The 17,339-nt window shown below is 46.5% G+C and overlaps 1 protein-coding gene across 1 annotated transcript in view; it reads right to left on the bottom strand.

Moving 5' to 3' along the window:
• The window catches only part of Sp2 (Sp2 transcription factor), a 20,381-nt gene extending 3,701 nt beyond the window's left edge, over positions 1 to 16,680 (bottom strand). The window contains exons 1-4 of the mRNA XM_048366846.1: positions 16,641 to 16,680; positions 14,478 to 14,654; positions 2,260 to 2,333; positions 616 to 1,633 (exon numbers count right to left, since the gene is read on the bottom strand). Coding sequence (XP_048222803.1) covers positions 616 to 1,633; positions 2,260 to 2,333; positions 14,478 to 14,654; positions 16,641 to 16,647 — 1,276 coding nt within the window. The 5' untranslated portion in view covers positions 16,648 to 16,680. The remainder of the gene's footprint in view (positions 1 to 615; positions 1,634 to 2,259; positions 2,334 to 14,477; positions 14,655 to 16,640) is intronic.
• Positions 16,681 to 17,339: the final 659 nt, after the last annotated feature.

The following is a 17,339-nucleotide window of genomic DNA, read 5'->3' on the forward strand; positions in this document are numbered from 1 at the left end:
ATCTCTGGCATTTAAAAAGCTTAGCCAAAATTTATCCTAAGTCAATTTAGCCTAAATGTTCCTGCTATAATAAGCTTCTCCTACCTATTATTTTTCTTGTCAATAAGGATCAGAATTTTTCTCGTTTCTTACTTTACATCAAATTCTATGGTTCTTACTGGGATTTCTTCATTCTTGCTACTGTTCTGAGTAATTCTACAATAAAAAATGAACTTTATTACTAAAATGTATAATCTGCTGTCAATTAATCCCCCAAGACATTCCATAAAGAAAAAGAACAAGCCAAGTGCCAGTGGCTCACACCTCTAATTCTACCTTCTCAGAAAGTCCAAAGCCAGCCAGGGCAAAACACTAGACTAGAGGTGTGGCTCAAATGGCAGAGTGCCAACTGTGAGTGCAAAAACTAAGTGAAAGAATAAGATACTGAGTTCAAACCCCAGTAGTAGGATAGTAGAAAAGTTTCATCTGATTTCTACATCTGATAAGCAGTACTTATCACAAGACCTGAAGAGTGCTCATTTGTCAGGGAGAAATAACTACTCCTGCTTGCCTTGAAGGATTCTGACTCCAACACCCAGGTCAACTCTGGAGCTGATTGCCTTCACCTTGAAAAGCAAGCCCAGGGGTAATCAGAGGAAGAGAGGGAGGCAAGAGTTACCTGAGTAGGTGTAGGCTCAGTTGTCTGTATCTGAAAGTTCTGAGAGGGCTTCTGAGGGACGGTGGGGAGGGTGGCAGATGCAGCCTGCACCACTCGCAGTGCCTGCTGGGGAATCTGCACCACCTGCTGCTGTTCAGCCTTGGGGGGCACCACTTGCACCTGCTGGACCACAGCTGGCTGGCCCCCACCTGGGCTCTGAACAATCAGCAGGTTGTTTCCTGCCTGGATGATGTTGTCTGCTGTGGTCTCAATCAGCACCGTTTCCACCTGCTCAGCTACAGCCACTGGTGGCTGGGAAACAGGAAGGCTCTTCTTCCTGACTTTCTTATTAGTCTTAGACAGAGGCGCAGGAGGGCTCTCGGTCAGGAGCTGAGTGGCAGCCCCTGCATCGCTGGCATTCATCAGGTTGTTGACAGGCAGAGTGAGTGTCACGTTGCCACCCCCACCAGTCAGCTTCACCACATTGGCCCCACTCTGCACTGGGGTGGTGGATGTACTGGACTTCTGGACAGGGGCTGGCTTGATGGGGACAGGCTTGTGGCTGGATGGCGAGGGCGTGATGATGGCTTGGTTAGTGCCAGGGATGATCTGAATCTGGTTGGTGAGATTGGGCTGCACCTGGATGGTCTGGGAACTGCTTGCCTGAATCTGAGGGACTGTCTGGTACTGGATATTTGTGTTGGATCGAGTCCCTTTGTTGATCATGGTGGGATTCTGGATAGCAAAAACCAGCTGGCCTCCAGGATAGGAGGTACTCAGCTGTGAGCCCTGAATCTGCAGTATGTTTCCTTTGGAGGACAAGATGCCAAAGCTATTCTTGCTGGGACTAAGGGGCAGAGGGGCAGGTTTGATAGGGACCAGTTTCCTCGGTGTAGGCTGGGGTGGAGCAGGAGGTGTCACTGCAGCTTCAACTGCTGGTGGGCCAATTTTGCTACATGTTGCAGCAAGCAGGGCCAAGGGGGATGGCTGAGAGTCCTGAAAGAGCATCAAAAGGAAGGAGTGAAACTGAAGCCTGTGACCTCTCTTCCCCACAACATCCCCCCCACCAAACACACACACCTAGCTCCTTCTGGTTTCTCCATGAGGCTAAGTAAGGGAGAAAACATGGGAAATGACTTTATCTAGAAGGAACTTTCCAGAAGCAGTCCCTGGCCAGGGTGAACTAACAGTGTCAGCTAGCTCTTCCTTCTGCTGCCCCTGTGTGAACAGGGACAGTGCTGTACCTGCATGTCTCAAATAGGGTTTTCTATAAGCCCATTATACAAAATAGGGGGGAAAGGAGTTGACCAGGAAGGACAGAGGCTTCAGTGTGTTTTCTAGGGATGGTAATGATGTCCCCTGGACTGAGGAGGGCTGTTCCAGAGGCAGCAGTGACAGGACAGGTTCTAGCAGGACCACTGAGTTTAATTGTGGTCTTTCTTCCTGACCCACTGCAGCACCTTAGGCAAATGACTACTGCTTCTTGGTACAGAAAACATGGATAACAGAACCTTCCCAGGACTCATGTCCTAGGATGTTTACTGTGAGGGAGTAGAAAGGGTTTCCTAAGTGTGGTGAGTGTCATCTAAGCAGCCTGCCCTCCAAGCCCACTGCCCACTTGCCTGGGTGGTGGCGGCTGGCTGCAGGTAGTCGCTGGGACTGACAGCAGCAGTGGCAGCCATGCTCGTCTGTGGATCTGTTGGAAGAAAAGATATGGAGTAATGCAAAAGACAGACAGCAGGAAAGATCCCAAGGCTAGTTTGGTTATGGTACTGGGGTTTGAACTCAAGGCCTTGGGTTTGCTAGACAGGTTCTCTACTACTTAAACCATGCCCCAACCCCTGTTGCTGCTTCTCTGAGAGATTAACAGCCTTCTCCCCATGTTTCCACTTTAGGGTGGCAGCCTAGCACCTGTCAGCAGACAACCTCCTCTGCTCACCCTCAAGTCTCGAAGACTGTATATGGATAAAAAGGGGCAACTGTTCTCTTGTACTTTTCTTTTTTTTTTTTTTTGGCCAATCCTGGGCCTTGGACTCAGGGCCTGAGCACTGTCCCTGGCTTCTTCCCGCTCAAGGCTAGCACTCTGCCACTTGAGCCACAGCGCCGCTTCTGGCCATTTTCTGTATATGTGGTGCTGGGGAACCGAACCTAGGGTCTCATGTATCCGAGGCAGGCACTCTTGCCACTAGGCTATATCCCCAGCCCTGTACTTTTCTTTTTTGGTGGTGGTACTGGGTTTTGAACTCCAGGGCCTTGAGCTTTCTATGCAAGTATGCTACCACCCCAACCACATCTCTATTTTCTCTGGTTATCTGGGAAATTGTAGGGACAGGAGAGTCTAGTGAGCTTTTCTTCCCAGGCTGGTGTTGAACTGCCATGCTCTGGATCTCAACTTTTTGAGCAGCTAGGATTACAAGCATAAGTTTCTGGCACCTAGCTTTAATCATTTCCTTTTAAAATGAACATCTACCATAGATCACCGGGGACTGTTGCTTAACCACATCCTACACATTGTAGGGCCTGTGGGTGTTTATAAGCACAGTCCTACAGCTCCGGGGCTAATTAGGACAGCTTCATTCTGCATATTCAACTCATGATACATCTGTGCAAAGGGAAAGTGACATCTCAGAAGCAGTGGGGGCCTGTGCTACTTGGCAAAGGTACACTGCAGGGTAGGGGTCCCAGAGTCAAGTCTGTACAACACATGACTGAAAGCAGTAACCAGTTCCACCAAATATCCTTTAAAAATGTTGGTTTGAGTTCTACTGACATTTTTTATTTCAATTTTTTGTCGGTCTTGGGGCTTGAACTCTGGGCCTGGGCCCTATCCCTGTGCTCTTCAGTTCAAGGCTAGCACTCTACCACTTGAGCCACAGTGCCACTTCTGGTTTTCTGGTGGTTAATTGGAGATAAGAGTCTCACAGGATTTTCCTGCCCGGGCTGGCTTGGAACTGTGATCCTCAGATCTCAGCCTCCTGAGTAGCTAGGCTTACATGTGTGAATCACAGGCATCCAGCTTCTACTGACTTTTTATAGTTATTTGTTAACTTGGTTTTGTTTTTCTTTTGAGATGGAGGTCTTAACTTTGTAGCCCAGGCTGGCTTCAAACCCTTCTGTCTCAGCCTCCCTCCCAAGTGCTGGGATTACAAATAGGCACCACTACCCTTGGCTTTAGTTTTAGGTTCATATAAAATTAAGTAAAATTTAGCATTTTAATGAGCTAATGAAAGCCAACCCCCAAACACCTTTTCCTTTAGAGCAGGGTTGTTCAAACTGTTAGACCATGTGCCGCAGTTATAAAAATAATTTATTTGGGGGCTTAGGACATAGGTTAGTAATGAGTACTTGTTTAGCACACACAATCCCAGCAACACACATACATGCTCACACACAGTAACCAAAATAACTTACTTCAAGACCTAGTGCACATGGTGAGTGCACACGCGTACAACAAATCCCTGTCCTGATGGGCTAGGAATGTGGTCTAGTGGTAAAGTGCTTGCCTACCATGCACGAAGCCCTGGGTTCAATTTCTCAGCACCACATATACAGAAAAAGCCAGAAGTGGTCCTTTGGCTCAAGTGGTAGAGTGCGAGCCTTGAGCCAAAAAAAAAAGCTCAGGCCCTAAGTTCAAGCCCCACAACTGGCAAAAAAGAAAAGAAAACTGGTTGGCATAATAACTAAGAGTACAAGGCTTCAGAATTCAGATTGAATTCTAAGTGAGACTTCTAACTGTGGGTCCATCCACTAGTGTGGTAGTCAGATGTTCCTCTTGGATTTACAGCACCCTGTGTAAAACAGACACCATCCTCAAGGTTTCTGTGAGGCTCCAGTCATTTACTTAAAAACATCAGGCACAGGATCTTGAATATGGTGGATAATCAATATATGGCAGTATAAAGTTTAGTAAATCATGCATTGAGGTAAAAAAAAAAAAACACAAGAACAGGCGAGGCACTAGTGGCTTACTCCTATAATCCTAGCTACTCAGGAGGCTGAGATCTGAGGCTCCCAGTTCAAGGCCAGTCCTGGCAGGAAGTCCATGAGACTCTTACTTCCAATTAACCACCAGAAAACCAGAAATGGTGCTGTGGTTCAAAGTGGTTGAGTGCATTTGACTCGAGCAAAAAAGCTCAGGGACAGCACCCAGACCCTGAGTTCGAGCCCCACAACCAGAAAACAAAACAGGCCAGGACCAGTGGCTCACGCCTATAACCCTAGCTTCTCAAGAGGGTGAGCTCAAAGCTAGCCAGCGCAGGAAAGTCGGTGACTCTTTATCTCCAATTAACCACCAAAAAAGATGGCAGTGTGGCTCAAGTGGTAGAGCACTAGTCTTGAGCACAAAACCTCAGGGACAGTGCCCAGGCCTAGGACCAGCATGCATAAATAAACAAGAAGAAGACAGAACTCATGTCAAAACAAAACAAAACAAAAATCAGTGGCTTTTGACTTAAAGCTAAAGGAGAACCAATAGAATTTACATGAATGCCAAAGAAGCTACTACAATCTTGGACTACATTTGTAAAAACTTAATCATAGAACAAGAGAAATCATAGTCCCAGTGTCTTCTGCGTATGTATCAGGCCATGTCTGGTGAGTTAGGTTGTATGTGTTTTTGTTTTGTTGTTTTCTTTGCCAGTCCCGGGCATTGGACTCAAGGCCTGAGCACTGTCCTTGGCTTCTTTTTGCTCCAGGATAGCACTCTGCCACTTGAGCCACAGCGCCACTTCTGGCCTTTGCTGTATATGTGGTGCTGAGGAATTGAACCCAGGGCTTCAGGTATACGAGGCAAGCACTCTTGCCACTAGGCCATATTCCCAGCCCAGGTTGTATGTGTTTTGAGGGACATTTCCAAAGGGGGATTTTCAATGCTGAATTTAGAGGAAAGCAGCAATGGTTGCAGCCAGTGTGCCTGAGTGGGGACATTCATCAGGGTACTTGTTTCATACACAGGTTCAAAGGGTAGAATCAAGACCTCAGCACCAACATTGTTAAAGAAGATTTCAGGGGGCTGGGATATGGCCTAGTGGCAAGAGTGCTTGACTCGTATACATGAAGCCGTGGGTTCGATTCCCCAGCACCACATATATAGAATATGGCCAGAAGTGGCGCTGTGGCTCAAGTGGCAGAGTGCTATCCTGGAGCAAAAAGAAGCCAGGGACAGTGCTCAGGCCCTGAGTCCAAGCCCCAGGACTGGCAACAACAACAAAAACAAAACAAAACAAAAACAAAGATTTCAGTTTAAGAGAACTTCTAAGAGATGGGATAATGGTCTCTCTCTCTCTCTCTCTCTCTCTCTCTCTCTCTCTCTCTCTCTCTCTCACTGGCTAACCAGAGGAAGGATGTATGCTCCTGTTGGAGATGGGATAGGAAATCAAAGCAAATGATCCTGGGGCTGGGGATATGGTCTAGTGGCAAGAGAGCTTGCCTCCCATACATGAAGCCCTAGGTTCGATTCCCCAGCACCACGTATACAGAAAACGGCCAGAAGGGGCGCTGTGGCTCAAGTGGCAGAGTGCTAGCCTTGAGCAAAAAGAAGCCAGGGACAGTGCTCAGGCCCTGAGTCCAAGGCCCAGGACTGGCAAAAAAAAAAAAAAAAGAAAAAAGCAAATGATCCTTAAGGTTTGTATACTTTTTGGGGACTGGGTGGATATAGCTCAGTGGTATGGCACTTGCCTAACATATGCAATGCCCTAGGACTGATGCTCAGCACCACACAAGCAAAAAAAGAGAGATTTTTACATTTCTCATGTTGCTGATAAAAACAGGAACTAGGTTCTGACAAGGTTGGGAAGGCAGCTGGAACCTCCCAGAAGACTCCCTGGAGCTCTCAAGTTCACAGCTAAACTTGGTCAGTGACTCTGACTCAGACACCATCCTGTATTATGAAACCCAGAGGCAAAGAACAAGATGGAGTGAAAATGAAATGACCCAGCACTTTCTAATTATCTCCCTCACCCCCAAGGCAGTCATTAATTACCCTGGACTCAAAGTGTTTAGAGACCCCGCTGGGTGCTGGGCTTCTTCAGTTAAGTTAAAGCAGAATCTACTGAGGCAAGCTGCAGACTGCAGGCTTCCAGGCTGCTCCATTTCAGTTTGGTTTCATTTTCCTCCCCAGCTGGTTTTGAAATACTCCTCTAGATATTAAAACACTCTAAGGATGTCTCCTAGTGTCACTCGAAGCTTTATAGTCCCTAGGCTGCAGACCTGAGCGATCAAAATAGAGAATAATGTCCCTGCTATGGCAGAATTATACCCTGGAAAAACACTGAGAAAAGAGAAGGGAAAAAAGAGGAACTTCCAGTTAGTTTTTGGGAATGAAAGTAGTTAAGGAGAGGTAGCCAGATATGTAACTGCATGATTATGATCAAAGGTACCTTGAATCCTCATTAATTTGGAACCTTTTTATTTAAAATATATAACAGATATAAATTTTATTTAACTTTTCCTTCATACTACTCAAAGCACAGCTAAACAGTATATGAAGATGGACTCAGGCATCATTAAATAATTGTTTTATATTACTTCCACCATTTTAGCAGTGTCATTTGCTTTTAACAGAAATTTACATCTGGTTGTGGAAAACTACATTTAGCTACATTGATAAGATTACCATTATAGTCTTGAAAGAAAGCAATGATCACTTTCAAAGTTGTATTATTTAGAGACTTGTCATTAATTTGAGTTGGCTAAAACCAATGGTCCCTAGGGTGATGAAGTTTCACGGTGATTTTCTATAAAAGCAATAGCAGTACATCTCTTAGGCCCCAAGAAAAATTTATAAGGGTGTAGAACAAGGCTTGACAGTAGCATAATACCTGAATTTCCTTTCCCCGTATTGAAAACCAACTTAACCTCAAGACTGACAGAAAAGCATCTAGTCTCCTGGCTTTCATTCTCCACCTCCACCACTTATTCTCTAGCACAGCCCCCCCTCTTCCTCTCTCCTAGGCTAAACTTGGTGTGGTGGGATAGCAGCCAGGCAGACTGCAGTCTCCTCCCTACTTCTGTCCTGCACTCTGCTGGCTGCTCCTGCGCAGGTCCAGTAACCTCCTTACTGTTAAACCAGATCTCCATTGCTGTCTCTTGAAATTCTCGAGAATTTTCTCCCACTCTTTCCATTTGTGGATTCCTTTTTTTTTGTCAGCTGTGGAACTTGAACTCAGGGCCTGTGCTGTCTCTGAGCTCTTTTGTTCAAGGCTAGCACTCCACCACTTAGAGCCACAGTGCCACTTCTAGTTTTCTTTGGCTAATTAAGAGATAAGAGGGGACTGGGGATATGGCCTAGTGGCGAGAGAGCTTGCCTCGTATACATGAGGCCCTGGGTTCGATTCCCCAGCACCACATATACAGAAAACGGCCAGAAGTGGCGCTGTGGCTCAAGTGGCAGAGTGCTAGCCTTGAGCAAAAAGGAAGCCAGGGACAGTGCTCAGGCCCTGAGTCCAAGGCCCAGGACTGGCCAAAAAAAAAAAAAAAGAGAGAGAGATAAGAGTCTCAAGGACTTTCCTGCCTGGGCTGGCTCTGAACCATATCCCTCAAATCTCAGCCTCCTGAGTAGCTAGGATTACAGACAAAAGCCACCAGAGCCTGGCTGTGGATTCCTTTCCTTGCCACCCCTACAAATGTGTTTTTCTCCCCCCTCACACAATATTCCACCCACAGTGACTGTAGGTACCACTCCCAGGCTGTCAGGTTCCTGGTACAAGCTGACAGCTCCAAGGCCCCTCCTTTGCCTACAGACCCAGTACACCCAGCCCTGTGGGCCTCTACTAGGACAGGCACAGATACTACCAACACTGCACATTCCCTCCTAGAGTTTGTCATTCCAAGCTTGAGGCCCCCTTCCAGACCCCAAAAGAGCCTTTATCTCTGCTGCTGCCCTTCCCTTGTTAAAAGCATTTTGTCTTCCTAAGCTGTAGCCTTTACCCTTTCAGGTCTCAGGGTGTCTTGTCTTTTTTCTGTGTTTCTCCCCCAGTAAAGTTTATTAACAGTGATGATGATACAGGGATGTCATAACCTGAGACGAGGTGAAGTCCTTTGGTAAAACACCACTCATTACAATAATCATGGGCCTAATGTGGGCGAACAGTCCTGCTTTCCAAGGTGTACTATGTCTGTCTTCACTGAACTGCTGACAAGAGGCTTAGTTCCCAGAACAGGAACACCTCCAAAGGCCTTTCCTTGCAAGTATCTGGTTAAAAGTAGTCTCTCTTCTGGTATTTTCAATCACAAGAGAAACCTGAGCAGGATCTTCATGGTAGATAAGCAAATGCTAAGATTTTACTTCCTCAAGAGAAATTTTTCTGCTTGCTTTCTACTCACTACTCCAAGGCCACTATCCTAACATAAGCCACCTGCAGCCTCCAGAATGGCTCTAAGCTCTGGTCTCCGCTAGCCTCCACAATCTAGCTAGAAGAATCTATGTAAAAGAAAAGTCCCATCTGCCACTCCCCAGATGAAGTCCACTATAGTTTCCAGATGATAAGTTTTGAAAGGCTAGACTTTGTGCCTTCTTCCTCACTTTTCCAACTCTCCCAAGATATACTTGGTGTTTTTCACTCCTGGAGTTAAAACATGCCACACTTTTACTTGAAACTGGAAGCAGCCCCTCTCCCATTTGTCTGGCCATTTATAACTCTGTCAGAACTTGTTTATAACTCTCACTCTGAAAGCCCAAGTTTTGTACAGGTAACTTCCCTATGCGCCCATAAGTACACCCCATGGCACTCTTCATAGTACTGACCCACAACAGGACATGGAGTGTGTCTTTACCTGGAGAGATATTCTATGGGTTCTCGTCACTGGGACACATTCCTTGCTTGAGATGAATCCGAGGCCCTTGCACATAGTAGGCAGTGTTCTACCACTGACTACACCTCTAGCCCAAAACACCACTCAGATGTAGGGAAAGGGAGAGGAAAGGGGCCCACAGAAATACCACAACAGTAGGCTTTAGGGAATTTTTCCCTGGGAGAGAACATGGCTCAAACTCCACACCTAGGCTTTCAGAGTACTCAGCTTGTTTTGCTTCCTGCGTTCCTACCATCTTGGCTATGGCTTCTTTGGCCCTCTGTTATGGTATTTCCCCTGGAGGAATTTCACTCTGCAAATAGGCCTTCTGCTGGCTATTTTGGTCAGCTAGGCTGGGCCAGAAGCCAACAAAGCAGTTTCTAAGCCTAGACATTCCCAGTTGCCTAGCCTGGAAGCACTCAGGTCTGCTGAGGGGAAAGTAAGCCACAGCTGGTTTTAGAGAACAAAGATGGACTTTGAGGGAAGCTGACAGGCTGAGAATCAGGTTGGATCAAGGAGGGAGCAGCAACCTGGGTGGAGAAAAACTCCAAACCACACTAAACTGCTCAACATTTTAAAAAAGCAAATCTCCAGCAATCACAATGGCTATCATAAATAAGGCCCAATAAGATAAATTTAGTAACTTTCATTGCCACAGGCCAAAGTGGAAAAAGGAAAGTGAGTAGGAACCAAGATCTATCTCTGCTCACTGCGCCCCCATAGTAAGACACCCCCCCCATATTCTGACCAGACTCATCCCATGACCCTTATGTATGTCCATTATTTCATCAAGTTAAGATTTCCTTCATTACTTTTCTCCTCTTCAAATATGACTCCTTACTGTCCTACACAGGCAATTTCTGTCTCATCATGGTTCAACTTAACTGTTAAAACTTTAGAATGGTATGAAAGCATATAACCATTGAATGCTTTCCCATTTTCAGCACATGAGCTATTCAACACTTTACTATAAAGCAAGCTTTGTGTTAGATGGTCTTGTCCATGTTGGCTAACTGCAAGCTCCATTTTGTTTTGTTTTTAGAGTTACTGGGCTTTAAACTCAGCTGAACTACGCCTCCAGTCCTTTTTTGCACTGGTTATTTTTGGAGAGGGTCTCTTTTCCTACCCAGGGGCACACCTGGACTATGATTTTTTTTTTTTGCCAGTCCTAGGGCTGAACTTGGGGGCCAGGGCTCTGTCCATGAGCTTCTCTGTGCTCGAGCCTAGCACTTTACCACTTGAGCCACAGCACCGCTTTTGGCTATTTCTGTGTATGTGGTACTGAGGAATCAAACCCAGAGTTTCATGCATGCTAGGCAAGCACTCTACCACTAAGCCACATTCCCAGCCCTCTAGGTGAGCTGGCTCTGTGACCTCTTTGACCTGCTCACTTGTCATTCTCCATTACTGCTCTAGCCTTGCTGGTCTCCCTGTATTCCAGGATGTACCAGTTGTGGTTCCTTGTCACGATCTTTTTACTTGTTCTTTTGTCTGCTTGAGTTCATACACACACTTTCCAGACTAAATATGGCTTTGGTCTCCTCCCCTTTCAGGCTTGTTGCCTTCTCACTGAGATCACCCTATGTAATCTGTTCTATTTTTATAATTAGTACATCTCTCTTTCTAGTAAATACCTAGAGGTTATTTATGTACTGCCTCACCAAAAATGTGAGTTTCCTAAAAGAAAGGACTTCTGTCTTACTGTTGTATCTTCCAGGACCTGGTACGTAGCAAGTGGTTAATATTCTTGTTGAAGAAATTCAAGAAAGAACAATCCTAGAAGAATGCAAAGGAGGAAAACCCAAGGAAAAAGCCTGCAGATTTGTTTATTTTGGCACTGGGAGTAGAGCCACTCCACAGGTTGGCACAGCTGTTCCCATCACAGATGGAACTCTAAACTCCACCAATCTTCTCAGACCTGAGCTCAGGCCAGCACAGACCAATGCTGTTTCTAGACAAACACCAATATATGTGCCTCTTTACCATACACCACCCACTACCTTGTAAATCTTCTTTCAATTAACATGCATGGAATAAAGTCAGTTTTCTGAATATAAACACCTATGGTCAGTCTCTATAGTTCTGCTCCCTAAAATGTGATGCTTTTTCATTTGCCCTAAGGCTAGGGACCAGCTACTGAAATGATTAGTGACTTCATTTCCCCTGAAAAAAAGAGGGCTGGCTTATCACTGACTCTTTGAAGACAAGGAAATATTCTGGTCTTTTTTTTTTTTTTTGGCCTGTCCTCAGGCTTGAACTCAGGGCCTGGGTACTGTCCTTGAATCACAGCACCACTTCTGGCCTTTTCTGTTTATGTGGTACTAAGGAATTGAACCCAGGGCTTCATGCGTGCTAGGTAAGCACACTATCACTAAGCCACATTCCCAGCCCTCTGGTGTATTTTTTTTTAGACTGATCTGAAATTAAGTCTACAAAAACTAAATATGAGAAGAAATGGCTCACTTCCAGTTACATGGCCCTTCAGTCTCTTATTCCTTATTCTTACTACCTTAGAAGCTACTTTCTGATTTCACCAAATTCCATAAGAGAGGGGACAACTCCAGAGAAGAGGCTCTAGAAAGACAACATTTGGAAATGTGCAAGCTAGTGACTGCTGGCTCCTTCTGAGCCACTTTCAGAAAGACCACTTAAGGGCTTAAATCACCATATTGGGGCAAAATGGCATCCCTGAGCACTTAGCATCAATCACCCAAGCTAACCCTCTGCACTGCACTGCAATGTGGTAGCTTCCAGTTGGCACAGCAGAAACTTCTGATGTTGAAACAACATGCAGCTAAGGGAACGACATGCCCAACAAAAGATTCCAATGGCTGGGCCTGAAGCATGCCTGTCCTGTGATGTAAGCAGTCTTGACATTTTAGCACACTGTGATATACTAGGATGGAGCACTCTGCCCATTTATAGCCTCTTGCTACTGGCAAAGCTTATCTACCTAAAGCATGCCAGCCGGAAGCCTACTCTGATGAGAAGCACAGGGATTCCTGTGCCAGTGGCAGCCACAGAGCACTGAGCAAGAACACATCCTAGATGGAGTGAAAGCCCAGCTTCACCCAAGTTGCTAATGCTGACCCTGAGCCTACTCCTGGGCTCTTTTCCAGCAGTGTCCTAGGAAGCAGTAGGAAAAAACAGTTTTCCACTTCAGAATCTGTCAACTAGGATAAATCCACCCATACCACCTGGAAGCATCTCCTCAAGGGCAATCTCCAATTCCAATCCTAGTCTGACAATACCCTTGGATTAGCAATGCCCCACAGTTTTACCTTCTTCATTCATCGTTCTACTCAGCTACAAAGATTACCAACAGAAAAATGGGACTTTTCTACCTTAAAGTCCTACAAGAATGCTGTTGACCAAAAGATATGCTAGTAGCAGAGAAATAACATTTTAGTGAAAAAAGAAGGAAGAGGGAAGGGAGAGGGAAGGAGGGAGGGAGGGAGGAAGGAAGGGAATGAAGGAAGAAAGGAAGGAAGGAAGGAAGGAAGGAAGGAAGGAAGGAAGGAAGGAAGGAAGGAAGGAAGGGAGGGAGGGAGGGAGGGAGGGAGGGAGGGAGTGGGAGAGAGAGAGAGCACTCTCCCTCTCCTTATAACAAGTCTAGGGGGAAAAAAATCACACAAATATTTACTGAGTATTCAGAACAAAAGCATTAAGTCTACTCTGTAATGTCATACATTTCTCAAACATAGAAATATATTTTTGTTGTCCAGTCTACAGGTAGTGTTCCTGGTTTTGTCTTTTTTTTTTTTTTTTTTTTCTTTTTAGTCATGGGGCTTGAACTGTGGGCCTGGGAGCTGTCCCTGAGCTCTTCAGCAAAAGGTTAGCTTTCTACCACTTGAGCCACAGTGCCACTTCCAGTATTCTGGTGGTTAACTGGAGATGTCTCTCTGATTTTCCTGCCTGGGCTGGCTTTGAACCTTGATCCTCAGATCTCAGCCTCCTGAGTAGCTAGGATTACAGCATGAGCCACCAACATCCAGTCCTGGTTTGTTTGTTTGTTTGTTTGTTTTTGAGATAGGGTTTTACTATGTAGCACAGCTGATCTCAAACTATATCCTCCCATATCATGCACTACCATGCCTGTCTGTGTTCCTGGTTTAGAATGTGCCGGGAACAAGTTCACAAATATATTAAGCTGCCCAAATGAGAACTTTAGATATACTACCCAATCAACTTATTAATTTAAAAAAAAAACAACAAAAAACAAAACCAAAAAAACCCAGGACTGGTAGCTCATGCCTGTGCACCTAGCTACTCAGGAGGCTGAAATTTAAGGGTCACAGTTCAAAGCCAGCCCAGGCAAAATAATACATAAAACTCTTATTTCCAATTAACTACAAAAAGCCAGAAATAGATGTGTGTGGTAGATTGTTATTCTTGAGTGAAAAAGCCAAGCAAGAGTGAGAGGCCCTGAGTTCAGCCCCCCCCCAAAAAAAAGACCAACCTTAGAGAAAACATATTCTCCCCTTTACAAAATGAACTAATTAATCCTACAATCTGAACTCTGTTCCTACATCTCTAAAATTTCTGATACTTCTCCATACAACCTTTAAAGAACTGCCTTTCTGCCTTTCATTCTTGAACCAGTGTCCACTTGATACAAAATCATTCAGTATTTAAAAGCATGCTTTCAATTTGTGCATATACAGTGAATAGGAGTAAAGATAACTTAGAAAAAGAACATGCCACATGGGAGTGGCATGCCACTTAGTGCTAAGCCCAAGTTATAGTAGTATCAACTGCATGGTTGCAATAAGATTAATAAATCATAAGAGCTCTGTTTGTGCAATACTTGCTTAAAGTAAGCTTGGGAATTGCCACATGCCTACTGCAAAGGACTGTTCACTGTTTGACACTAGAGACCTTACAACTTCTCCGAAAGGCTGCTCTATTAACCACCAGAACTTATAAGTTAAAAGGCTGAGGCCAGAGTCATGGCTCAAGTGGTACATTGCAAGCAGAGCCAAACCCTAGTACCAGAAAAAAAAAAAAAAGTAGTTATTCAAGACCAAGATATCAAAACGAACTACCCTACCTGCTGGAATGCCATGAGGTTCTGACCCAGACATCTTCCAAAATCTTACAGCTCTCTCCTCTCTGACAGGCCTCCAAAGGCCCAAACTTTGACTAGAATCTGGGGGGAGAGGGGTAGTGGATAGTCTATTTACTCTCCACAGGAATGCCAAACTCTTCCTCCAGGATCCAAGTCTCCCTGCAGGGCAATCAGAGGGATGCAATTATGAACAAACTCTACGAGACTTCTTGGCAGAGTCTGTATTCTTAGCTGCTCAGCTTAGGGCTCTTAATTATGTCATGATAGCTTTTTTGTTGTTGTTGTTTCTAACCAGAGAAGTTAAGCCACTGGGCAGAGAAGTTAAGCCGCTGGGCAACGAAGTAGAAGAACTGCAATAAGGAAACTTAACAATCCTACCCCGCCAGCCAATGAGAAACCATTCCCAACAGGTATTAATGTGTGTTAATAATTTTCTGACAGATTCACCCCTTCATCACAGGAATGTATAAGCAAACAAGATAGTGCAGTTATATTTTCACTACTGTAGATTTGGGTTAGTAATTGATATTACTGCTGTGGTCTGGGCTCAGCCGTCATTCCCTTTGTGGACTGTGAACTGGCCAACACTCAAAACTTTCTAACTCTAAATATCTTACCCCAAATAGTCAAAGCCAGATGCCTGTGGTAAACATTGTAATCCTAGGTACTCAGGAGGCTGAGATCTGAGGATCGCTGTTCTAAGCTAGCCAGGGCAGAAAAGTTAAAGAGACTCTTATGTCCAATTAATAAAAAAAAACCAAAAAACTGGAAAAAGCCAGAAGAGGAGCTGTGACTCAAGTGACAGAGTGCTAGCCTTGAGGAAAAAAACAAAACAAAACACAAACCCTAAGGGACAGGAAGAAGGATGAACAAATGCAATCATGCTATTCAGTATACAAATGTGGAAAATGAACTAACCTGTGGGCTGGGATTGGGGGGTGGGGGGGGGGAAGGAAACTGGGGAAAAGTGAAGGAAGAGGTGACTGTCCAAAAAATGAAATGTACTCATTATCTGACTTATGAAATGGTAACCCATTTGTACAACACCACAATAAAATTATGTTTTAAAAAACCTACGGGACAGTGCCCAAGTCTTTAAGTTCAAGCCCCAGCACACACACATACATGGCAGCAATTGAACATGACAGGATTTTTGAATAAAAACCAAAGAATGTAGTAAGGACAGATTTCTCAATTGCCCAAATGGAGAAGTTACACTTCCTTCTGAACTAAAATAAGAAAGCTCCTGAGAAGGAACGATAAACCAAGGATAGGCAGCTGAGAACCATGAAATTGGCAAAGGGGACGGATAGGGGGAGAATGGAGGAAGAAACCCAGTAGTTATTTTGTTTTATTTCTTAGGTAATCTCCCAAGACTGGCCCTGGGCTGCGGGATTTCAGAGGTCTTCCCCGGAGGGACATCAGATAACAGCTAAGAGCTGGGCCTGCAAGTCCACAGACTTCTCAAAATTCCACAGGCCGGTCGCGGTCTCGGTGGAGACCTCGGGAGCCAAGTGCAAGCCTTAGAAAGCGGTTTGGGCCCACTCCCCCCGGGTCTAAGGCCCGGAAATCCTCGCATCCGGACACCACCTCCGGATTGAGACACATCGGTAAGCGAGCTGACGTCTACGCCCGCCAGTGCCCATCTGTCAGGCACCGTCCGGGTTTCAGGTGTCCCCTCAGTCGCCTGAGGGGCTGAACGCCTGAGGGCACCTAGAGTGAGGCGTCCGGGAGCCCCTGAGGGGGAGCCTGAGGAGCGTCCGCCATTCCTCAGGGCCGACTCAGGTACCCGTCCACGGGCCGGAAGGTGCTGAACCCGGCTGACAACCTATCCGAGGGGTGCCAGGCTCGCCCCGGTGCCCGCTCCTCACGCCGGCCCCCGGAAGCGCCTCCCTCCCGCCCAGCGGGCTCCGAGGGGGCGGGGAGTCGAACGCCCCCTTCCGGGTGCCTCCGCCCGGCTAGCCAGCCGCGCTCCTCCTCCAGGCGGGAATCCTCCCTCCCCCGCCCCTCCCGTAGCCGGGCCCCGTTGCCAGGTCCAGCCCCAGGGGGGAACCCTCGGCCCCGGCCTCCCCTCCCCGCTGCCTCTGCCCGTCTTCCCGACCCTTGAGGTTCAGGAAGACCCCGCCGGCAGAGGCCCGGACCCACCGCTCATTACGACATCTTCCTCCCTGGCCTCCGCCGCCTCCGCCGCCACCGAGAGCCTGACACCGCCCGCCTAGCACCCGCCAATCCCGGAGCCCGCCACTGCCCGAGCGACGGCAGCGTCCACCAATAAGCGTTCGGGACACTGGGGACCGACAGCCCTACTGACTAATCAATGAGAGGCATCTAGAGCGACATCGGTTAGGCCAATAGGGCTGTGAGGCGTCACTGATGGACAGTAGAGACCACCAACCGGAAATATATTGAGGAATGAGCGACGTAGTTGTTGACCAATTGGCTGCAGGCAAAGTCCCGCCCACCAGGTAGTTGATGGACAGCAACAGGAAGCTGGATGGGGTGGGCTCAACTAAGGAGTGTTTCTGTATTGGTCGTGGTTGACCTTCCACCCACCTCTAACCCAGAAGATGAGTGATAGATCTGCCCTGAAGCCAATCAGAAGTCCTTAGGGTGAGGCCTATAAAATGCATATACATTGCGCCTGACGTTTTAGTCTTGCCCAGGTGAGGCCAAGTCCTCCCTGCGCTCTGTTGCCGCTGTCAGCTTCCACTCATCCTCGTCCTCGGTGAGTGGAAAGCCACCCATCGGCCTTTTACCCGGTTCCTTGCACGTCATCGCCTCGGAAGAGGTGATTGCGTACCGTGAGACACGAGAGCCCCACACCGTGACGGGAGTTGCGGGTTA

The sequence above is a fragment of the Perognathus longimembris genome, chromosome 17 (assembly GCF_023159225.1).
Source record: "Perognathus longimembris pacificus isolate PPM17 chromosome 17, ASM2315922v1, whole genome shotgun sequence".
Taxonomy (NCBI): domain Eukaryota; kingdom Metazoa; phylum Chordata; class Mammalia; order Rodentia; family Heteromyidae; genus Perognathus; species Perognathus longimembris.